Source organism: Vanessa tameamea, chromosome 20 (assembly GCF_037043105.1).
Source record: "Vanessa tameamea isolate UH-Manoa-2023 chromosome 20, ilVanTame1 primary haplotype, whole genome shotgun sequence".
NCBI lineage: Eukaryota > Metazoa > Arthropoda > Insecta > Lepidoptera > Nymphalidae > Vanessa > Vanessa tameamea.
Window position 1 is genome coordinate 7491127 of NC_087328.1, and position 25961 is coordinate 7517087.

At 30.6% G+C, this 25961-nt stretch overlaps 1 protein-coding gene across 8 annotated transcripts in view; it reads left to right on the forward strand.

The window, feature by feature from the left end:
- The window catches only part of Trh (trachealess), a 192893-nt gene that overhangs the window by 55154 nt on the left and 111778 nt on the right, over positions 1 to 25961 (forward strand). For all 8 annotated transcript variants that reach the window (XM_064218010.1, XM_064218011.1, XM_026641712.2 and 5 more), the window contains exon 4: positions 11442 to 11489. In XM_064218010.1, coding sequence (XP_064074080.1) covers positions 11442 to 11489 — 48 coding nt within the window. The remainder of the gene's footprint in view (positions 1 to 11441; positions 11490 to 25961) is intronic.

Here is a 25961-nt window from a genome sequence, read left to right on the forward strand (position 1 = left end):
CTTACTCCAACTATATATTATGTTGATTTCAAATAAAGATGTATCTGATATATAACCCATAATCCGTATTAGAATATGTGGATGAGGATTCTACTTAGGATTTAAATATGAAAGTAATTATTGTATATTTTTTAATTTAGGTCAGAAAAAGCGCTTGTCACTTGACTTCTGCAAGGTTTATCTGCGTGTTTGTTAATAAAACTAAGGTTAATTCGAGTTAATTTAATGGCAGTCCATAAACAAAGTCGGGGCAGAGGCATAGTTAGCACAAAGTTGACAATTGCACGTCTACATTGCGATATATAATGGCGCCGAGTGACGTCTCGCTTCCACCTTTGAATGCCTGCGCTTTGCATTTCAAATGCATCCATTGTATGCACATTTTTACTGACTTATTACTTTCTAGTACCGTTCGCAAATTACCTTTGACTTGATGCGAATCAGGTGTTTTCTGTCAGCCTTATTCTTATATATTTTTTTTACTTAATAATGATCGTAGCAATTTAAAAGATAGTTTCTTCATACAAGTGATTTTTTCTTTTTTTTAATTCTAAAAAATATACAAAGTTTGAAATGACTTCTGTATATTAAAGGAGATTTGAAAACTAAATGTGAAAAAAACGACGTTAACAAGCCTCGTAGAAATTATTAATTGATTTTTATTAATTAATTCAAGACGATACACAAATGAACTACAAAAATATTTTTAGTATTATATATCGTTAAAAACCTTCGGCATATCCGCCGCTTAGACTACAAGTACATTTAAATAATAACATTTGTTTTTAGAAAATCCCCAGATTTCACAGACATTTTTGTACCAACGGTACTTTGGTAACGAAGCGAGTTCAGCATCAAATCGTCTTACGAAGTAGTTTTGTTTAAATTGTGACTGATGCACCCCGTTAGACATACAGCTAGGTTAAAAGGCCTGTGTTTAAGCGAGTATTTTTATATAATATCAACGAACCTTAAATTTGAACACATACATAAGTTAATGAAATATTTGAAAATCATTATGTAAGTAAGAAAAGTATTATATCTAGCTGTCTGTGCATATGAAGTAAACGAATGTGAATTTAATTTTGTATGTCTGTTACTTAATGTTCTGTTGACTGAATATCTCTTGGATCATATTTTGTCTCATCGTTACTGTCTTGTAGAATGATGGGACAGCAAAGCAGACGACGACCAACGAAAACCAACGGCTTTATTTGCTTTTCGAGGACCAGCGGAGAAGTCCTGAGCACATCCAAACTTTAGATTACCATCGAGAATTCCTTGCCAAAAAGTCTAATGTTTTTTTTGTTTTTACGTGTATTTTTTGTCAGCCCTAAAGTTATGACCAAATCTGTTCTGGGATGAAACCTAAGTAACTCTTTTATTGCCCCGATCCAGGATTCGAACCTGAAACTTTAGGTCCTAATAAAGTAGCTGGTAACTGGTACCCCAGCCTCATGCGTAAATAATCATATGCAATACAAAAAATATCATAAGCAGGTTTCAAACTGACGTAGCACCAGACGGTCGTAAAGTATAATGTGTGTCACAAATAAAATAATGTAATAAATATAATTATGCATAACGCGAAACTCCATGTTGTGTAACGTACTCTCAAATAACGCGACTGAGAATTAAAAGTTCTAAGATATAACAGAAGGAAATGAAAGTTTGTGTGGATTTTACTAATTACTCTATGGGCGTTAGTGGCTTAACCTGGATTCTCTTTGTTTTCGTAATCTCTATAATGCTCGTTGAAATACTTTATAACGGTGGCACAATTATCATATCTATGATATTTGGCATTGACTGAAATGTTTTGTGATTAAGAGTTCTGCTTCCGTCCATACAACATTTTTAAAATTAACATAAACACTAAGCTAATCTGAAGAAAAGGTGCCGAAGCTCGCCCAGATTTGTATCCTCGATCTTCGTTTGACGTCTACAGGTATGTATATTATGCTGATTCATAACAACGCATATTTTTTCCTTTTCTTAATTGCCATATAAAAATGACATTTCGTCCCTAAAACGCAGCCAAATCCCTCTACGTACTCTTAAATCTTTCGCATTAAACCAAGAGGGTCTTGTAAGTCTTACGCTCGTTTTAAAATTACTTTTAGTAAGATATGGAGCGGATTTAGTTAAGTATCATGTTTTTGTTTCTATTTAATATACTAGCTGTTCCCGCGATTTTACCCGCGCTAAACTTGAATTATACATCTTTGGTATACAATATTATATTGTGTGACATGTTCATAACGGCACTTTTGAATCGTCATGTTTTATTATTAAAATAAATATGGAGGTAGTTGACATTGCTTTTATGGCATGAAGTTATAAATGTTGCCTAAGAAAAGGATAAACTAATACAAAAACAATTCAAATCCGACAAGTTACTTGGCTAGTGGTGAGTTACTCAAGAGCTTTTTGTAAGCTAGTCTGGTACCACCCATTCATCAGATGTTCTAGCGCCAAACTGCAATTCTGATCCGCTTTATGTGTGGGTGAGCCAATGTATTACAGGGACAAGGGTTGTAACATCTTAGCTACCACAGTTGGTGGCGTTTTGGAGGTGTAAGAAATGGTTTTCTTACAGCACTCTTATAGCACAGGTGGTAACCACTAACCATTAAGAGGGCTATTTGTCAGTCCACCTACATACACAATATAAAAAGCCTTGAGATTAGCGCGTTCGGCAATACAAACTCTCTTTATTGCTAAAGTAAATGCATGTATCTATTGTACCTTTCTCACTAACATTAGAATAGTTTTTAACAAAATACATTTCAAATTATTTAATTATAATTATAAAAATGATATTATTACAATATTTCAATAGAGCGTAGTAACAAAACATCTGGTTTATCGTTATAATATTTATTTATCTGATATAGTTTAGGTCAAAATATTGTTTGCGCGATTCAGAACAATTAATACGTGAGTATCATTATAATATTTTTGATTATTTATGCAAAACTTCGCGTTTATTCGAAAGATTTTATAGGAAGTTTTAAATTATCTTTTTAATATCAAATAGTTCATCATTAGTTTAGTTAGAATGTTTTCAATATTTTTGTTATACAGCCGCAGTACCGCTCTCTAAACGGCCCGTAACATTTTTCTGTTTCTAAAATTAATTCTTTATTAAATCGAAATAATTTAGTAAATTGCAATCAAGAATTATCTTTAATTTTCTGCACATCTACGGCTAGAACTCTTCAAAATGAGACTATAACCGATTTTGTATATGCAGCCATCGTCCCATAATCACTGGGACAAAAATCGGCTTACGTTATTAATATATAAGATTTTATTGTCTTAAGCTGCACAACAAATAGAATGTTTTTTTTTTCAATTTAGCACCTTGTACGTTACTTAGATCTATATAAATAATTTAAAAGTTGTAAACCCGTGTGAAAATTTAACAATAGCATGAACTTTAAACATAGAAATTGCCAACTATTTCAGTAGAATCGTAGCCTTAGATATACTTACTAAAAGTTTTCTTAAATCTTTGTCTTTGAGAATGTATACAATTATATAAAAATATTGTTTTTGATTAATTATAATGTATTATTTAAAATAAAATTTTGGACATGACGATTAACATAAAATTTTGCGTCTGTATAACTTTAATTTTTTGTTACAAATATTAACAGGGACGCTAATGAAGAATGTCTGCGACGACTTATGATCGCGATATGGCCACGAGCGCGCATTTATAAACAGAGTTCACAGCGGCACAAATATTGGTGCACAATGTTGGCCCAACATGAAATAATTAATCCATTTATATTTTACTGTTATTAAATTTTAATTATAAATACTATACTATTTTATATGAAAATAAAGTCATATCACTGTGTTTTATTTTAGATTATCTTGTGTAGAAGGACATTGACACTTGTTCGATTTTTTAATTTTAATTTATAAGCTCCAGACCTTCTTCATAAGAGAAGAGGTGGTTGTTTAGCAGGGAATATTTTGTGATGAGAAATTTTAAGTAGCAGCCCCAAGTATTGTTGGCATCACCTTCCTATATCTCGGAGAGCATGCAAGGCCGTTGGAAAAGCGTCTGAAATTTTTTCGCTAGTCTTCACTTGTTTTGTTCGGAAAACATTGAATAATTATAAATTTAACTACCGTGTGATTGATAGATAGCTAAATTGAATATTAAGTTGTAGTAATGTATAAGTTTTCCTTCATAAATGATAACATTAAATCACAAACAAAACTTCTAAAAACCGCTGATATTGATATTCTTTAAATAGATTAATGTATGGCTATTTTCAATATAAGGGACACCTCAGACGTTGTGATTAGCATCGCATTGGCGACATAAAGACTCGCTAATACCTTTTACGTTGACAATCCGTGGATAGGAGCGACCGGCTACCATATATTTCTAGAAAGAAGAACAAAGTCAAATAGAAACATATTTTATGAAATTTATCTCACATCATAACAGGATAACTGTATTAGGAATCATAAAAACATTCTTGTATTTTCAATGATTGTTCGAGAGACTGAGTTTGAGTTTATTTTAGAATCATCACTATCAAAAGATTTCCATTTTCAAATTTTATTTCAGTTACTGTTCAATTAAAAAAAAACACACACACACAATACGTATTCAATTCTTTTAGTATAATAACATTAATAAAAAAATAATCTTATATTCAATTGTGCCGCATATCTCTAGACCAAACACTGCTATATCACAAAAACCGTGCAGTTTCAACATACAAAACTTAATTACTAATATTGTTGCGTTGACATGGATGATTTTTTATTTGAATAGAATTCGGTAATCTCTGTGAAATCAATCATTTCATTCCACAGATGAAACGATACTATGACAAGAAATGATCGTGATTTTAATAACCAAACTCTTTACGTAGATTTTTTTGATTCATAGACTAATTCTGTAAAAGAAGAAGTTATTGTTAACAAAAAAAAAAAGGAAGACCGAACTAGACACATATATAAAAGATTAATCATATAATAACTAAATGCAGAGTCTATAATTATATGTTTTTTATGATATTCAATTCAATGTATAAGAATTGAAACATATTACACAACTAACGAGGTTTTATATAAAAAAAGGCTATCCTTAAAACCGGTAACAGAAGAAATACTGTACTCCGTAAGTTGGTAGAATTTAGCTTAGCATAAATGTGTGCACACTAAGAGTAAATGTATCTTTATTTTATTTTTTAAACACCATGTATGTCAGTTCACACATACGATATAGTAAAAAATATTATCGAAAGTGCAATCGACCACAGGGCATGTAACATTATGCGTCCTTTTTTTCACGGAGCGCGTCTTGTACCGTATTTGTTTCTGTCATAAATATTTAAACGAAATACTTTAATCATTTCCCTTGTATTATTTCGCTCACCCCGACTGTACGGCTTGGAGGTAAAAAATAAAGGGACCAATGTCACGGTATCATCGAAAGGTAAACTTTGTTCAACATGCCAGAGGTGTTAAACCTTTTTCTGTTACTTTTCGTTTTTGCGGTTTTCAAATTTCACAACATAATAGTAAATAAGTAACAGAACATACATTTTTCATTGTTGGGCTATGGTCTCCTTTCATTTTCAAGATGTAGTTTTAGAGGTTATTCTGTCACGCTGCTTCAATGCGGTTTGATGGATACACGTCGCAGAATCTCATCCACCACATGCAGGTTTCCTCACGAGGTTTTCCTTCTCTGCCGAGTATGTGGTGCGTGCTCAGCGTTTGAACTCTGAATCATCGATTATGATTTACCTATAACTTAACCTATAACTAACTGAACTTCAACTTCAACTATATAAAATGTATATCAAAATATCGCTCGCGGCTTCACACGAGGGTTGGAGGTCAAACTTGCTTCAAACCAAACGACGAACAGACCGTCAGACCGACAGACAGATAGACAAAGTTACTTTGGATTTATAATATTAGTATAGATAGTCAAATATATTTTTATACTCTTGTATCCCAAATGAATATAGATAAACTTGATGACTGTGTAGATTGGTAATTAATAATCGCCTTAATTTTTCTTTAAGCATATTTTTATATACAGCATGTGTTTTCCAAAATATTTAAAACTCCTTTAAAGTATAAAACTCGGTTGCAAGGAAAAATTTACAATTCTTCAATGTACTTCGGCCCTGACGCATACGTCTCTCACTTCGCATAAATCCTCATTAAGCGCCCCCGGGTTTATGAGCAGGTCCCACTGCGATAGTAAACGGACTTATTACTATTGTATTACCCCAGACTTTTGTTGTATCCTGAGTAAGGTTGTGACGTCAGAGAAAATGTTTGCAATATATGGTGAAAGCTTGTTTAGATGAATTTAAATATTTTCATTTGAAGTTTACACATAAAAAGTGACATATATGTTGGCCTCTATGCATTGATTTCTTATATATTTATAATTTATTTATTACTTTATCGTAATTTTTTTTTTTGGTTGTTTTCTATAGATTTTATATGGAAACAAAACAATTTGAGAAGAAAGTAATTAATATTCACCACTGGCAATAACTAAAACAATTGTTTTTATAACTAAAACATATATAAAAACGTTGATATGAAACACACTACTCAACAAAACAAAATGGAAATCAGGAGTTAGGAATTAATTCTTCGTAATATTCATCCTTATTTTAAAGATAGAAGAATCATCGATAACTTGTCTATGGTATAGAAATTATCTAAGCTTTTGAGTCTATGGTCTGAGTTAAACCATTAAACCTTGAGGCGTTTTAGATATTTGTTCGGATAATGCATTATTTAAACGCAAAAAATTAAAATTTCTCTCCATATCAATATTCGATATCAATTTGCATAATCATTTTAAGTAGGTGATCAGGTTGAAGAGGTTTTTTGTTTTGTTTATGTTTGCGATGCTTTCTTCAAAGCGTCGTACGTTTGGCAAGATTCTAAATAAATTACTGTTTTTATGTATGAAATCTTTATTAAGCGTATAATTTTATGATATAAATGTTATTTGGGATCGAAGAAAGTACAATGATTCTTTCAAATTTGTGTTTAAAAATTCGATTGAAAATGAAAAAGGTAAATCTTTGAGGCACAGTTACAATAATTCGCTTGTAATTTTATTTTGCGAGTTATTTAAGCAACAGTAGGATTTTTTAACCAATTGAATATAAATGCTTTATCTAAAAGAGAAACATTATTACTCTCCTTTCACGTGATAAAGTTATTTATTTTTTCTGTATCATAACTTTCAATAATTTTATATTTATAAGAATTATATGTTTATTGTTATTCGTTAAAAATAGTTTTTCTAAATTTACATTAAATTCGGCATAATTTTAAGGTACCAGAAGTGTGTTTAATAAATGGTAACACTATCCGTAAGGTCGAATTACACACATAAATATAATACACAAGGCGTGAAGTTAAGCAAAATATTCTCCCAACCACTGCCCACTGCCCACAAATATGTATAAAACAGCCCAATATTTTTCGAAAACATTTCCTGACATAATACAAAATTCCGTACCAAAATATCCAAACGACGAAAGTCGCGGGTTCGTACACAATAAATATTCTTTTCTTTTCTTGTAAACAGAATACTATAGACCACTTCCATCATTTGCGGATAAATAATTGACAGCGCGCGACGGGAGTCCCAATAGTTTATATATTATTCACTGGCTGCGGCTGTTCAACCGTATTACCCTAATATCGGAGATATATTCCGAAGCTGTGACTAGAATGCGTGTACTGTAGATGTAGAAAGCCGTGTTATGACTAGTTTTTCAAGATTTTTTTTTTGTTATGACTAGAGTTCTCTTTTGATATAAATAATAGCACTTAATTATTTATTTTCTTAAAGACCTCGCTTAAAACTAAGTCTTGCTTTTGGAAAAAAAAATATTGTGAAAAAAATATCTATACTTAGTTACTAATTACACATATTGTAAATATAACTTAAAGTTATTGATTTTCATTAATTTAATATTCTATGTTAACCGTAAAGTGAAGAGGTTAAAACGTGCTCAAATTAATGAATCATTAATATGGCTATGATTACAGATTATTATTCGATTACGGCATACCCACACATGGGGACGGATCCTATAGGCATAAGTGCAAGGGGGTTGCGAATTTTCCGGAGGGCGCTTGCAATGTCGCCGCATAAACACGTGGCACGCCGCGACGGACGCAGGCCTAGCCGCTCCAAGTTCGAACTCCAAAACTTCAGTTGTCACTCACCAAAAAGGTTTTAGTGCTGTCAAAAAATAAAGTTATATTTAAATTTTAAATCATTTCATTTGATTCTTTTACATTGTGCAGTTGAAATTAAAGTGAAATTAGCAACTTAAAATAAATTTATAGCAACAGGAAGACATTAAAAAACTTTTTTCGCGGTTACATCGGACTTAGTGACGCGAAACGAGTCTGTGATCGATTGCTTATTCGCAACGTCCCGATTAATCACTCGCAGGCCATATTCGATTTATTGTGGTATTTGACGTTTTGAGGAGTTTTCTTGGAAATTCGCGATGTGGGAGTTCGTTTTTTTGCTTAAAATACCGACCGCTTGTAATGAAGACATTTGTATTGACTTGTCGACCACGTAAATGAAAGAATTTAAAACTTATTCGTAGTATGTCCTGTAATTAATTATAAATGTTTTTATGATCACTTTGAGGGAATTCGGACTGCAATGGTACCAAGAAAGAAAAATTCTTGTTACAAAACAGATTCAATAGGACTTTTTTAATCGCTGCTAAACCAATAATTGGAATTACTCAGAAAATTTATTAAGAATATAACCTTTTTTTAAATTAAGCGTAATAATTATAATATGATTACTTTTTTGTATATATTCTTAACATTTTATTAAGGAATATTATACAAGATACAAGTTGTAAAGAAATCAACTTATTAGTTTGATTTATTGTGAAAACCAGCGTTAATATCAAACACATAGTATTCTACAAATGTATACATTACATGCTCAAGTATTGCAATTATTTAATTAATGCAATGCTCCAAGTAGGTTATGTTGCATAGCATCAAAAGATAAAAAAAGTTTTATCAGCATTGATCTATTACTTTGAGACAAGTGATATAATTCGATGAAATCTGTTAAATAATAATAAAATGGAAAACAAGGGACTGCAAGCCCGTCAGGGTAGGCGTAATACCTACATTGATTACATATTTTACCGCCAAACAATCCTTAGTATTTCGTACAGTGCCAATGGGAGGTGGTGACCACCAACCATCAGGTTATTATAAAGAAAAAAAATAAATAAAGCAATGACGATCTGTTCACGTGTGAGAGTAATCACTTACAAGTTTATTAGGTAACTGTTAAAGACTGAAGTATGCTTCTGTTCAATTGGGTCTTGAAATTTTCATATCGAACATTGTTGTTTAAAAACATTTTATTTTCCTATAAACCACGTATGGCATAATTACAAATAAATATAGAAACGTCGTTTACAACTTTTCCATGACGAATTAACTTTGTCCATTGATCTTGCCGACATCGAATAACAATCGAGAATAAATCGGAATCGAATCGAAGTCGGTGGCGATTGTTGACGGCTAGATCGATTTGTGATCGGTCTCTGATTGATGCTACTTCGCTGAGCTAATCTTGAACCAATATGCTTAAATTACCATGATTTTTACAATTAAATCATTTAATTTATTTGAAAACATATTGATGTGAAATATGTCAAGAGTTAAAATCAATTATCTTTATAATTAATCTTAATCTGTCAATACATTTTCATTTCGGTAAGATAATTAATAATAATTATTACATAACGTTATTAATGATTTTTAATAATATTTCGATATACCTAGTTATCCATTTTATAATTAAAGAAGAAAATAAAATGTGTGTAAACAATGTAATAAAACCGTTAGAATTTGTTAATTTATTTAAAATTTAGCTTTATAAAGTACTTGTTGTTTTAAACATTGACTACTTTAATGGTAGGACATGTAATTAGAAAGTATCAGAATGTGTTGATCGCGCTACAATCGGTTAAATGTCCAAGGAGTTTGAATATATAACCTGGATATATCGTAATCGGTCGGGCTTCCTGATTTTCTTCTACTTATTTATTTGTTACTAATATTGTATTGGTGATACTTTACATTTCATCATACTGCACAGTAATCAATAAATAATTATTTCAAAACGGTCGCTTATAATAACAGAACAACAGTTATTATAATAATTTTAGTAGCACAAACAATCACATTGACTTTTTAAATATATTACTGATCTTAATATTGATTCCTGCTTTTTATTGCAACGACACAAAGGAGCAGTAGCCATATAAAGAACCTAATTATTTCCGCTTTAACTAGATATCAGCTATTCAAAATCGAGCCCAATTCCGTATCACCGCATGTTGGTGCGCAGCGGGCGCTAAGTGGAACCTTTGTGGGATTCGATTCGGTCGAAACATTCGGCGGCTTTTCTGTCAACTAGCTAGCATTTAGTGACGGTTGCGGTGTATTTTAAATTTGGAATGCGTGGTTTTTGTTGCCAGTACTTACCAAAAGACCTCCTTAGGTTTTATTGTGGTGGTGACCGCCCGCGACCTCCGCTTCTAATGGTACGTCGTCCTTTTTTGTAAGGAAATTTAAGTAGATAACTAACTTCGATTTTTTGCAGCAATTATACCTACTTCGGCGATAGTTGAGAAAAAGTAAATAAACTTTAAATTATTCTTCGAAATACACAATTTATTGACATAGTGCTTGGTGTATTATAGTTCGTTATTGTTCAATATGTATGCGGTGCCAATGATTAACTATTGTGCGCCATATCATTTGGCAGGGCATTATGGACCTCATAGCTCTGGTATTACAGAACAATATTGGATGTAAGTATAATGTACTAATACTCTGTTTTAACTTTGACTTTGATCGAAGATAAAAAGAGATTTTATTTTAAACGCAATTAAAATTTTCTTATGTCAATTGTCTACTATACTCTGTATTCTATGATTTCAGTATCAAGAAACACTGATTAAATTTAAAGTTGAATGTTAATTATATTTATCAATTGGTAATAATTCCAGAAAGATCATTGCTGACGAGTGCACATATTGGCATTTAAGTCAATAGACCATATTTTAATACAAAGTTCCGCCATCTTTGTGAACTTCCTATACGATATTAAAATAAATGATACTTTATAACAATTATTATAGGAACCAATGATCGAATTAAAAAAAAAACACTGATACATAACTACAGGATTTCTGAGTTTTACATGATACAAATTATATTAATATCAAGCCTTTTTTTTATTAATAAATTGCTCCCTCGCCAGGTCGCTAATAAAAATTAAAAAGTTTAATTTAAGGTGATGCCATTTTTGTTGAAAATTACTCTGTTCTGTGGTGAAAAAAACGTTTTTGTTACAGGAAACCGTCGGTAGATGGAGTGAGCAATGCCGCTTCAGTTAACAGTCGGTAAGCAATAAAATTTATTAATTGTTTTATTTTATTTCATAGAAATAGTTATCGAAAATGATTTTATCAGTATGCTCATTGTAAATGATTTTTTAATATTTAACAATACATACAGCAAATATATTTTTCAATAAGGAGTGAAAATCTTTATTAAATAAATTGATATCGAACTTTAAGGATTGTCTAAAATATGCTTAGTACCGGATATCAAAAGATTTACAACACACGTATATTTTAATTATTAAATTATTAATAGTAATATTTAATCTGCGGTCGCTAGATGGCGGTACATGTATTTTAAATCGCACTATATAGCATACGGCTATCATATGCTATATATTTGTTAGTTTTAAATAATTAGTTATGTATGTTTATTGAGCCGAGATGGCCCAGTGGTTAGAACACGTGCATCTTAACCGATTATTTCGGGTTCAAACCCAGGCAGGCACCACTGAATTTTCATGTGCTTAATTTGTGTTTATAATTCATCTCGTGCTCGGCGGTGAAGGAAAACGTCGTGAGGAAACCTGCATGTGTCTAATTTCAACGAAATTCTGCCACATGTGTATTCCACCAACCCGCATTGGAGCAGCGTGGTGGAATATGCTCCATACCTTCTCCTCAACGGGAGAGGAGGCCTTAGCCCAGCAGTGGGAAATTTACAGGCTGATTATGTTATGTTATGTATGTTTATTTTAGCTGCTTTAATTACGATCGGTGACGCTATAGATAAAGCTAGCACATTTACTTAAACATAGAAATAAAAATTGTATTAGCACAAAGAACAAATACTTTTTTTTTTTTTTAGTACCTATATTATGTTTGAGAGAGTTCTCTAGTTGCTATAAACATAATGTAAATTAGTATGTATCACGAATACGGACAGGAGTTTATATAACAGAGGCATCGCTGGTTATTTAGAGCGATCAAATTATTCTAATAATATACATTAACTTAATGATATAATATAGCAAATATGAACTAAAGGGTAACAGTCGACGTACTCGCAGCCTAAAGCTGTATTCTAAAGCAATCTGCATATCGCTTCCGAATCGATTTCTATCGAATTTCGAGAACGACCTCAAAATCCTTCGTATCCGATAATCCAATCTCTAAAAATGGTAATTTCCGATCCGCTGTTCTCACGGATGAAACAAAGGATCACTAGTGAAAAAAGTTGTCAAGAGCGAGCCGTTTTAAAATAATTCATTGTAACTTTTAATTCGCACTTTCGCCGAATAAAAAATATATAATAATTAAAAAATACTAAAATAAATGACATAAGGAACTATAAATTAAAAACAAAATATATGTATACAATTTTATAGTTTTTTAACTGGGCATAGTGTACAATTCTTAAGCATACTTGTGATTTTCTTTTTAGGCAATTCATTAATTTATCGTCATTTTTATAATTTAATTTTGTTTGAAGATTGAACAGTGATGTTATTGACTATATTTATTTTAATTAATTGTGGACCATAGTATAATATATATTTGTGAGAAATTATTTAGGAATGAAAATAATTCGTAAAGAAAAAAGTTTCCTACACAATATACAGAACAGTTTTTTTGTAGTTCACTTTCGATTAAAAATCTCAATAAAACATCAGTTTTATTACATTACCCAGTGAACCCTAAAGTTCCAATGTATTGAAAAGGGAAAAAGAGACAATATCCAATCACAATTATGTCGATCGGTGTAATTTGACGTTCGGTTCGTATGACGTAAAGGAATAAGGATAAAATTAAAGGTGCGACTCGACCTTTATTTTTCTAATAATACATATTTTAACAACAAGACAATACTTTGCGGTTGTTACTTTTATAGATTAGATTACTTTACTTCTATAGATTCGTTTGTATGTATGTTCTTTCATATGTCAAATACAGTAACTAACTTATGTTACGAAGACTTTTGGTATGGATATCATTAAAATGACTACTAGTATGTCCAACTCGGATAATCGAAATACAACAATGCTAAGTATTGCTGTTTGGTGCTAGAATATCTGATGAGTGGGAGGTACCTACTTAGGCGGGTTTGCACAAAGCCACCTCCAAACCAAACTACCATTCAGTAAAATGTTTGATAGTTCGTGTAATGAGTATCTTATACGTTTATTCTACGGTGCCCTACGTGTTAAATTTAATTGATTAGGGTAGATATAAAACGCATGTGTACGTTGAACACACACATATACAAATATAAAGCATACATATCAGTCAAAACCTGCTAAAATAATAATTAATGAATGTTTTTAAGAATTTCTACAAGAAATAGTAAAAGAAAATCGATCAAAATGTAGATTATAATCTATTATATTTATTAGGAAAAATCGATCTCCATAAAATCATAGTTAAGATAAAAACATCAAGAAAATGTACTTATTATATATTATATATATATATAGAACAAAAACATAAAACTGCCGTTATTTTCATTTAAATTTTATATTTGAGCTTATATAAAATTAATATAAGTTTTTTAAGCTTCACACGGATGCAATTAATTAATAAAGCAAATAATATTATATAAATATAACTTATACCCTAGCTTCTAGCACTCAGGAATAATGTATGTACAATCAGTGAAAAAAAAAGATACACACGCAAAGAAACATATTAACCTCTTTTATAATGTTAATATTTAGCATTAGCATTAGCAGCCTGTAAATTTCCCACTGCTGGGCTAAAGGCCTCCTCTCCCTTTGAGGAGGTTTGGAGCATATTCCACCACGCTGCTCCAATGCGGGTTGGCGGAATACACATGTGGCAGAATTTCGTTGAAATTAGACACATGCAGGTTTCCTCACGATGTTTTCCTTCACCGCCGAGCACGAGATGAATTATAAACACAAATTAAGCACATGAAAATTCAGTGGTGCCTGCCTGGGTTTGAAACCGAAATCATCGGTTAAGATGCACGCGTTCTAACCACTGGGCCATCTCGGCTCATGTTAATATAGATAAAGCGAATTATATACGTTTGTTTAACATTTTAGTCCAGTAATCTCCGGCTTAAGACACTGGCGAAAAATAATGAAAAACCACACTCGGCTAAGCCAGCACAAATTAGATCTTTGTTCGTTGGGGTCACATCCACCCACTGATATTATATGTTATCTTGCCTATTCCATATAGATAATATATTAACATTTATAATTAGATTTCTGTATATATGTTTGAGTTACATATATATTTGTAAAAACTGATTAGTTACTTTTTAATTAAATACTATTGAATTGTTATTTATGCAGCATGAAGGTTAACCATGTTAACCAAAAAACCTCAAATTTATTTCTGATTTTAATCATGCGACCACAATGGATGCAGTGCCAACAATTAATTTGAGCTTAAAATATACAATCACATTGAATTTGGTGGTAGGGCTTTATGAAAGTCTGGGTAAGTACCACAACGCTTCACTTATTATACCATCTACCAACAGTACTTAGTATTGTTGTGTTGCATTTGTCGCGTTGGCAACGTAAGTAGTGGTCAATATTTCTCACAGTATATATGAACGGTGACCTTCAGCGCTTCGTACCTTAAACCGCCTACATACTGTAAATAAACGAGAAAAATCCGAATCATATATAAAGTAGTATAATTTATTCACAATCCCTGAGTGCACTTTTGTTATGAGGACTGTAATGTTAATATTTATAAAAAAAATATAGCCTTTTCTAACATCAATTTATACTAAGACACCGAATACTAGAGAGATATATTAATAAAAGACATATTGTCCCTTGCATAACTGATTACTTTTATTGATTTTATAAATGTAACAACAATACTGACTTAAAATTAACGTATGTACGTGTCCTGTCATGTTTCCAGAGTAAAAATAATGAAATCATAAATTCTTAAAAACACTTTTTATTGTATCCTGTTTTATAGTATTTTTAAGTAACGAAATGATTCATATAGATTTTATATTATAGTTTTCACAGCACTAAGCATAATTTATATATATTGGGTACACAAACAAACTACAATATATGTATATATATAATTAATCACTAAAAACAAATAAATAAGTAGAAAAAAATTGCCATAAAATAAAATTTGAAATTAAAATTTATTTATTATTATTATAATTAAACGAACCGCAATGTCGTTAACCTTCCAGTAAAATTAAAGTAAAGACCCAATTAAATTACTTCTATTTTAGTTATAAGCAAATTTAACCCATATTAATCGATTATTAATGAAATGTCTTGAATAATCGTTTCATCGGTACATATTTACATATAATACGACGTCCAATAAGATAGCCATTTACAAACAGACAAACGCAATGTGATCATACGGGCGATATATATTCTTTAATTACGATCGTTTATGTTATGCTGGGGAAACACAGGTGTTTAAGTTATATTTAATTTTAAAATATCATAAAAATATAATTCCCGTAATGTTATGTTATGGTTTTTTTTAATTTATTAGCATATCTAACTAGAAAACTTTTAAATATTTTATGATATTTATAAATAAAACAAATATTTTAATAGATTCATAAAATAATATTTTTTTATTCAACTGACAGTCCGTAAATGTTGCCAGAGTTTAACAAAACTAGAGTAAGTCCACCACTGTTTTAAATTTTCCTTAACTTGGTTTAACATCTCACAATTTCTAATTACAAGCACAAAATAATTTTTATTAAAATAATAGAACTACAAAATATCTATTTTTGGTTTAGGTGTCGGGTGAATCGAATCATACTAGTTGCTAATTATTGCTTGAAAGAAATACAACCTTCTTTAAATTATACCATATACCAATTTTGAAAGGATGTAGCATTTAGTTATTTTAAAGTAAGCCGAAAAACACTTTGTACCTACTATAAATAGCAAGATGAAATAGCAACAAATTTATTTTACGTTATTTGTGCGTTAGTTTAATTTTAATTTTAAGCAATCTTATGAGTTTTGACGAAACTGAGTATAAAATTTTGTTACTAAACTATTGATACAAAAAAAAATATTTTTCTACTTTTGAAGTTCGAATTTATTGAGGATTTTAGATAAAATTTTATTAATACCTTTTAAGAATCTCTTTTCAGAAATTATACTTTTAATTTATTTTTATTTCAATTGAAGCGAAAATTCAAATAAGTTTATATTATATTTATAAACGAAACTTTTCTTTTTTTTTTTTTAGTAAACAAATAATTAAAACAAAATACATACAACCTTACCAAAATACTAAACGTATGGACGCAATTATATTGAAAATCCTTCATAAATTTGAACTCCAAACGTAAAAAAACATATACATTTTGTAGCCATACTTACAATAGTAGATATATGACATAGCTTGTTCAAGATCTCTAGACGAATATTTTAAACTGAAAGTCATAAACATAATTATTTCGAATACCGCTTAACTCGATTTGTATCTACAATCATAATATTCCTTAGCATCGTAAATTCTATACGCGGCGCTCATTAAAACATAACCTAAACCATCGGAGATAAATCTTATAACAATAGTTGGGAGTAATTACTGGATGCCTAGTAAGGGACAAGAATCGACTAGATCGGTATCGATACTCGATGTATCGATTCCTTATTCGATTCAACTGCTTTATTGTTATTGTTTTAATCAAAATGTATTTGCATACGATAGTTATGAGTCGGGATGAACCCTGTAAGTTATGGATGTTCAAATGATATTTTTAAATTGGTTGGAAAAATAGAATGCTTTGCGTAACGTATGGCAATTTTTTGAAATTAAATTTATTGTTCTATAGATTATACGTTTGTGTTTTAAAATTAAAATGTTTTCTTTTTTAAATTAGGAAGATAGACTAAGGTACATGACGTAAGAGGTCGCCATCACGGATTTATGTCACAATAACAAAATCTTGCCCCATATAACAACCAATCAAATGAGTTAAGATACTGTCCACGTTATAACCCTGGCTCACTGATGTTTTAAGCTGGAACACTACCATACTTCATAAGTATTGATGTTTGTTTTAATTTGTTTGGCGGTAGAATAACAAATACCAGATTATTGGCATAAGTAGTTACCAATATAGGTACATCCTACGGATCAACGTAAAGTATTTCTATCGGATACCATTCAATAACTCACGCTTTCTAAGTTATATTTTAAAAATTCTCTGTTTTGAGTTCGCGTTAGTCCGAGTTTATGATTTAAGTGTTCGTATGTACATTTTCATTGAATATGGTTCCATAGTTTTTTTAAATATAAAATAGATGAATAATTTTCGGGTAATAATAGCAAATATTTAATTTTTATTTCAGTAAAATAAGCATGGTGAGCATTATGTATAAAGTATTTCCATCGTGCATCATAAAATACATTTTAAATTTTGAAAAATCTCCATGTCGAGGTTTCAACAGTTTGTTTTTTATGTGTAAATGTTCCAATGTACATTTTCATCAAATTTGGTGGCTTTGTTTGTAACAGTAGTTATTACTTGTTTAATATGAGTAAATTTTGAACATAAATGTTTTGATTTCATAATTACTAACACAAAACAATACCTTCTTCGAGATGAATAATTTTAACATTCATATATTTATATCGCTAGACGTTTCTGTAATAGTATTACTAGATTTGATGAGCAGTCACTGAAATACCTTCAATATATCAAACGCAGCTATCTCTATTTAACTTGCATAATTTATACATACGTCCATCCCTCTCGCACTTCACGGGCACGTGACCAGCGTACAAGCAACGTAAAGTTTTCCCTACTTTATGGCAGTTTCCATGAAAAATCACCTGGCCGGGTACGGCGAGCTTGCCAAACGAGCTCCCGGATATAATCGTTTGACTATAAAGCTTAGGAACATTCTTGGCTGCATTTTGAAATACTTTCGGCTTATTCGGCCGGAATAAATAACTATGTAATGAGAAAAACATTTCGGACTCTTTTTTTTTTGGGATATAATATTCAATGTTGTTATGCGATTTGGTTAATGAAGGTCGTTTAAACTTTGAAATGTAAATTTCATTATTAATTTAAAATAATAACTTCAAGAATTCATTTTACTATTCAAATAAATGTTAAGCTATCTTTGTTGAAGGGTATAGTTTTTTCGTTTTATGTAACACTTTATTATACATACCATCAAAATAAAATCATATATACAAATTATGTTAAAGAGAACTTAGAACAAAAGTTAAGCTTGAATATGGAAGAGATTTCTTCCACCCAAAAAGGCCGGAATAATAACATAGCTATAAAAAAATAAATAAAATAGCCTTTGTTTCATAAAAAAAACAAGTTTCAATAAAAACTAATTTCGATTCTTGGCTTTAAAAAAAATTAGCAATCGTTTAAATTTGTTATAAATTTGTCATTGAAAATTTTGTAACATTAAGATTTTTTACTTGAAAATAAATCGGAATCCAAATATTTGTATATAAATTTTGAATATCGAACGTCGGAAAAATATTTCGCTTTTAAAAAGGGTCTCTAAAAATCTTATTACACGGCCATTGTGGGAGTCCTATGCTCCATTCAATCCGAGGAATGTCAGTGTGAAGAAACGAAAGTGAATAAGTATTGTCCGTGAAGCATTCGTATGCAAATACTTTTCTATAAGGGGATCGCTCTTAGATGTTTTTTCATATTTAAGTTAGTAACTCCTATTTAAAAAAATATTAGTCTCATATGTGGTTGTGAGTTCATTTTGCGGTTTTTACAGCCGTTGACAATATCTATGAAAATCTTCAACCAATACTAAGATCTGTAGTTAATATGTTACCTATATGTACAACTGGGTAGAGTTATTATTATATCAAGTAAAATCAAATGCAAATTCTCCCATTAATTGAGATATAAAGGTTCGTTTAACATATTTAGTTATATATATATCATTCTTTCTAGCTTTCTAGCTTTCTAGCCGTAACCGAAACTTTGGATATCCGAAATAAAAATCTATCTGAAATTGTAACCGAATTCGATAAAAAAAATAGTTCATTATAATTGTTTTTAATTCTGTCATATATATATGCTAATATATTGATCATATTAATTTACTAACTGACCTTATCCCATTGGAAAATGAGCCCCTATTATAACAGAAAATTTTAATTTATATCCGACTTGTATCTTTCGTGCGAATATATCTTGCCTCTTATAACATTGGTATGAACATACAATTTTCTACATATAAACAATTGATGACTCTCATTTGTTTTAGAGAGGTAGTCTATCCGGAGCCAGTTCCCTTTGTAGCGGTGTAACCGCCTTTAAATATTACAAACACAATCCGACCGTGCTGTGCAGAAATGTACCAACCCACAGAGTAATAAAAGCTGTTAAGATAGAAACTTAAAAAGTAAAGTTATGACATAAAAAAAATGTTATGAAATATTTTTAAAATAATATGCATAGCATTATAGTTACATACGTATACAATTTAACAGGCTTACTGTCACTACAAAAGAGATTTTTTATATGTAAATTATCTTTATCTAATAAATACTACACACATACCTACATTTTATAACAAGGTTGAAACGCTTGTAAGCTCATTGTCTTTAATATTAAAAACGAATCGAATATAAGGTAACCGTGTATATTTTTCTTGAGTACAAAATATACAGAATCGAAATGAGCTAAGAGTTTATCTTCGAAGATAATCTTCGTTTTGCATATCGTCATTTAAATTCCGGACAACCATCAATTCGCAACCTTTTACCTGTTTAATTTGTTTTTATAAGCCATCTTATGAATCGCGGTTACAGAAATTATCGTGCAGTACCGACATTAGATTAGCGAGGTTGAATCAACTCTAACTTCTTGACAGGAGAAAAGATGTACGCCCAGCATCAGTACGCATACTAGCTGAATTTTTTATGTTATGAATTGTATATTTATTTATTTTTCAAACTTATCTAATTTCAAAGTTACTATTTTGTTGCTTAAAATGTTCTCTATCATATTATATGTATGTTAGCAATGTTATTGTTTTGTAAAAGCTTTAATCGCTTTTAATAAAGTTTTATATTATAGAGTAAAAATATAAAGTAGTAATTAGTGGAAGGTGAAATTTATTGTCTCGATTATAACGCCGTTTGACCCTCGACTTCAGCACTTTAAGTAAATTAAAGACGTAACGTGGACATTCCGGACAAAAAATAAATCGCTTGCTCGTGAGCGTTCTTAATTTAAATATCTAAATTCTTTACTCGAGTAAAATATAATTTCATTAATAAAAGTAAGTCATGTGTTCGACTAAGTTTATATTTTCTTCAAACCTGTCTAAGTTACGTTATTTCAGCAAATTATTCAATGAATAAAATATACAATAAATCGTTAATGTTAAGATTTAATTCTTTAAAAACGCAAACGAGTTTTCTATTTATATATCAATTTTGGATTCATAGAAGATCAACTTTCTCAACACTGCTTAAAAGCCGGGTAAGAGAATAAATACATCCGAGTTATTTCCACAACATCCTGTCAAACCTTCACTTTCAATGTAAATTTTATTATGTAAAGCTCATTTATTATTAGATTACATTATTTCGCCACGTCACATCCACAAGTTTCTTACTTATCCACACAATTAAAACGAATTCGTATTGGGTGCATTAATTTATACTTTTTTTTCTTCACACTTTTAATTTGTACGCGCCAAGTGTTTTGCATAAATTCTTTGCTTCGCGAAAATGTTCAGAAGCTCCTCGCACAATTAGGGCGGCGGGTAATTTATTTGTTCTTTATAAGAAAATTCGTTGATTCTCCTTTGTTTCCTTAATTGCCTATATTTTTCTTAATTAATAATTATAAGTTCATTGTATGTTATTAGGTTTTGTTTTTTAATCCTAATATATATTTTTTAATTCAGTAAGTCGAAGTTATAATCAATTGTAGAAATTTTTTGAAATTGCCATTGAATATTATTAGATTTTTAAGATACTCGACGAAAGATAAAAAGAAATAATTTAATTAAATTAAATTATATTTGTTCTATACAAGATAAAGTAAATAAATCTAGATAATTTTTACTTTAAAAATTATATGGTTTTCAGATAAAAAGTAAAAGCTGTTATTATATATTTTTCAATGTTTTAATTTATTATATTTGATTTATTAAGGAGCATTTTATATGACGTGTGTAGATTTATATTCCGCAAAATTTTCCGAAAATTCTGAACCATAAATATGTCAGCCATAACTACAACTTAAAGTAATATCATAATCTTACAACGAAATGCTTTCACATTTCAACAGAGCATTCTAGGGGGCCTAAAAATTATTTTGTCAAACCGAAAAACTCTTACATTGTAATTTCAACCTTACTTCAATATATTAAGGTTTAGTCTCGTTTCTTGATTTAAATCGTGGTAAATGAAGAGTGTCCCTCCCGGCTATTAGTCCCGGGATCAATTCTCTAATCCCGGGATCGGATGACCAGCGTCATATTATTAAACTGGGATTTGGTCACTTGTAGCACTAATTCGTGTTCTTATTGTTTGTTCTCTTTCAAAAACGTTGGAATTGATTTTTATTTTTACATTCACAAACTGTCTGCACAAATGAAAACACTTGTTTATTTTATTCCACCGAATGCATTTGATTTTATTACCAAAGTACATTTTTGAGTAACATTTTTTCTCTCGCTTACTTGCAATCTGTGATTTGAAAAGGGACGGAGGAGGACGGAAGAAAATCTACTGAGGCCAAATACACGCAGAAAACATAAGGCTTAAAAAATATTGTTATGTCTCGGATGGAAGGGCGAGTAAGCCAGTGTGCAGGCACGAGGGACATAGCATCTTATGGAGGTTGAAGTTCTATTGGCAACATTGTCCACATACCGCAAAGAATTGAAACTTTATGCATTCGTCATTGATACTGTCATGCCAGTTTCTAGTATTGTGCCACTAACAACAGGTAGCGCTTGAATTGTATCAGATTAAAATAAGCTTCAGTATTCTGCAAAATATATTATACTTATAAACAAAAACTAAACCGCCAACATAACTTTCAACATAATTTCTACTTTCTACTATATCCACGGTAACATTTCAAACTGTATAAAAAAAAAAACAAACAGTCTGAAGCCGTCTTAAAAATGTCAAGTATTCATCACAAGGGACAAACAAAAAACTTAAAGACGAGCAAACAATTATTAAGGCAAGGCCACACTGTCTGACGCGTCTCGACCGCGCCTAATTCTCTTATAAATATTCATGTATCTGTTATAGTCGTCATATTGTGATACTTTGATTAAGTGTCTCCTACCCTCGGGCTCCTGATTAATGGAGGACGTCGATTGTTCGGGCGGCGCCTTTGACAGTTGTTTTTTCTTGAATAAGCAATGCTACCGTCGCTTAAATTCGTTTGAATTTGTTGACAATGAATGATGTCACTAGATGTTGGATTTCAAATCATTTTACGGTTTTAATTTTATGTATTAATAAAATCTTGGAACGTTCTAGAATTTTCTTTTCAATCTTAAATTGAAGATGAATTGAAAGTTTAATCTGTCACCGCTATATATATATATATATATATATATATATATATATATATATATATATATATATATATTGCTAGATTCAGTATTACATATTTTAGGGCTTTTTGCGTCCGCACTGGCCAGCAGGGTTGTTATGGTATATTATAAGAGTATCAAAATGCTTCATAGTACTATTTATAGTTAACGATACTGACCATAGTCAGTGAACGAAGGTGACATTTGTCTTCAATGTCTAAAAAAAGGATTCTTAATTTCCTGAAATGTTATAGATTTCCTCAGGATATTTCATTCATTAATCGAACATGTAATAAAGTGTACAAAAACGTGTTATTTTATTACTTGACTGATCTATTTGACTTTTGAAGACTTTGAACATCGTTATCAATCAAACCAAAGAGTATATGTTCCTTCATTGTCAAGTTTTGCAAGTTAAACATAACTGTGCTTTTACGGCTTTGAATCCGCAATCTTTGATCACGCCCCGCGTATTCAATTCACTAAACTCTTTCGGCCCTCCCAAAGAGTTCATATATAAATATCATGTTTAAAATTAATAAAACTAATAAATTAAATTAAATTATTCATATCACATCCTCGATAAGATCCGTCATTAAACAATACAGATGAATAACGCTTGTTCACGTTTATCGTTTATTGTATCAAATTTATCAAGACGATTAAACAAGGAGCTGTCGTCGAGAATAAAACAGAACGACCCTTATATAGCTGGGGGGTGTTTTAAATGTTTGATTTTAATTAACTTCATCAGTCAAGAACAACTCCGGTAATACGTCGTTCGTCTTGTTTCACGTCAACAGTAATCGACGACACTTCGTCGGCCCCACCCTTATGATAACAGCGGTGATAATACTAATTTGCAATGAATTTTAACAAGACTTATGAAATTTAATATAAATAAGGCTTTAGATGGATGGAGTGTTGGTTGTCTTGTAAGTTTTTGTAGTGTACAGTTAAATATTTTATAGGAATCGAGGCTTCCTAGCTTCAAGCTATTTTTTTGTATATTCATAGTAACTTGGCATTAATTTTACAATGATTATAAAGCAAAGAGGTGTAAAATCTTTCTGCTACGAAATATTATTATAATGTACTCTATATATATTAAAAACATGACGTGTCAACAAATTAACGGATGCTAATACCACGTCTTCGAGTGAAGACATCAAACTTCAATAATCAAAGTGGAGTCCCAAGCGAGACACGGGGAGATGAACTTGAATGTATAATGTAGAGGCTGTTACAAGAAAACCGTGTGAAATTGTATATACATATAGTTTGAACAATTTGTATGTTATTTGAAGATGATATTAAAATACGGTTATTACTTTATTGATGATGTAGGGCTTTGAAAAAGTGATTTTATTTTATTTTTTATAAGATTCAAATTGGAATATTTTGCTCGTCTTATTCTTAGATTATTTGTGTATCTGGATTGTGTCGCTTTACAAAAGAACTAAAACAAACGAGGCAACTTATTATCTTGGTGTGCGTGACAGCTATGTTTGACACTCGCCAAACGTCATAATACTTTATTAGTGTGCGTGTACTTAGTGGCCAACTGTTGGTTTTTTTTTTCTACGCGTGCTTTACTTTGACAGTCATATCTATTCATATAAATAAGTAAAGCCCGTGACTTTATATTCTTTGATACCTATTATATCATAAATATTATAATATATCAATGTATCTTTAATATGTTTTTGAAATTATTACATAAAAAGGTGTGAATTCTATTGTATAAACATTTAAATAATTTATACGATTCTTATATGTAAAAATAAAATTTCACCACAACGCTTTTTTTTTGTTTTTATACCTTCTTTTATCTGCCTTTGCCCTAAATTCGAAGATGAGATATATATATTTCTTTTCTTATTATAATGTTAGCGTGTTATGTGCTAGTACTTAAGATCTATTAAAACATTAATTATCTAAGCAGTGTTGAAATATTTACTCATAAAGGATATTTGTAATTATCATAGTAAACAATGTTAGAAGATTAAATATAAATTGTTCGGAACATTAGTGTTAGAATTATAACGTTAAGATTAACGTAAAAATCAAGCAAGCGGATTTGCGTAAATAGTTCAATCCAAGTAATGTAATGCAAAACAAAAAAGAACATTCATACATAACCCTTCTCCCCTTAATCCGGTAAACTTCGCGTTTGACGCCTTTCTCAATCCAAGAGCGGATTTACTTAACACATGTAGTGGGGTTGCCATAAATAATAATTCCTGCCCCGACTTACGAGATAAATCGACATATGCTAATATCATTCCAAATTATTTATTGAGGGGTAACCTATTCGGACGGGGTTGAAACAAAGGGATCCAACTGGATTTTTTTAAAGAAAATTTCCTATAGGATTAGACATATATCCGAAACTTGGACTTTGTCAGAAACAAACCACGCTCCGTTTAAAATTAGATAATGTATAGATGAATTGATGTGCTATAAATGTTCTATCAAATTTGTTGTGAGTTAAATATATTTCTCATTTCAATATAAATATATATGGGCAAGTCTTTTTGGTAGTAGTTTATCTTGTAAAATAACATATAATTTGCCTTCTTCGAAAAGGTACATTCTGATTTCGATTTTAAACTAAATGAATTTTTCTTTCAAGTTTCTTGCAATTTGAAAACCGAATTTTTGAAGACAAATTCAAGAAAAAAGTACTTAAATTCAGAATATGTCATTCAAACTCATCATCATCCTCCTGCCCTTATCCCAATTTTATTTGGGGACGGCGCAGCATGTCTTCCTCCATACTACTCTGTCAGACGTCATCTCACAAGTAACATTCTTTCCAGCCATTTGTCTTTCACACAATCCATCCATCGTTTCTTCGGTCGTCCCCTCTCTCTATATTCATCCACACCAATTATACGTCATTCAAACTAATTATAAAAAAAAACTGTAAATTCTAATAAGATAAAAGAAAATTCAATTTTAAATTTGG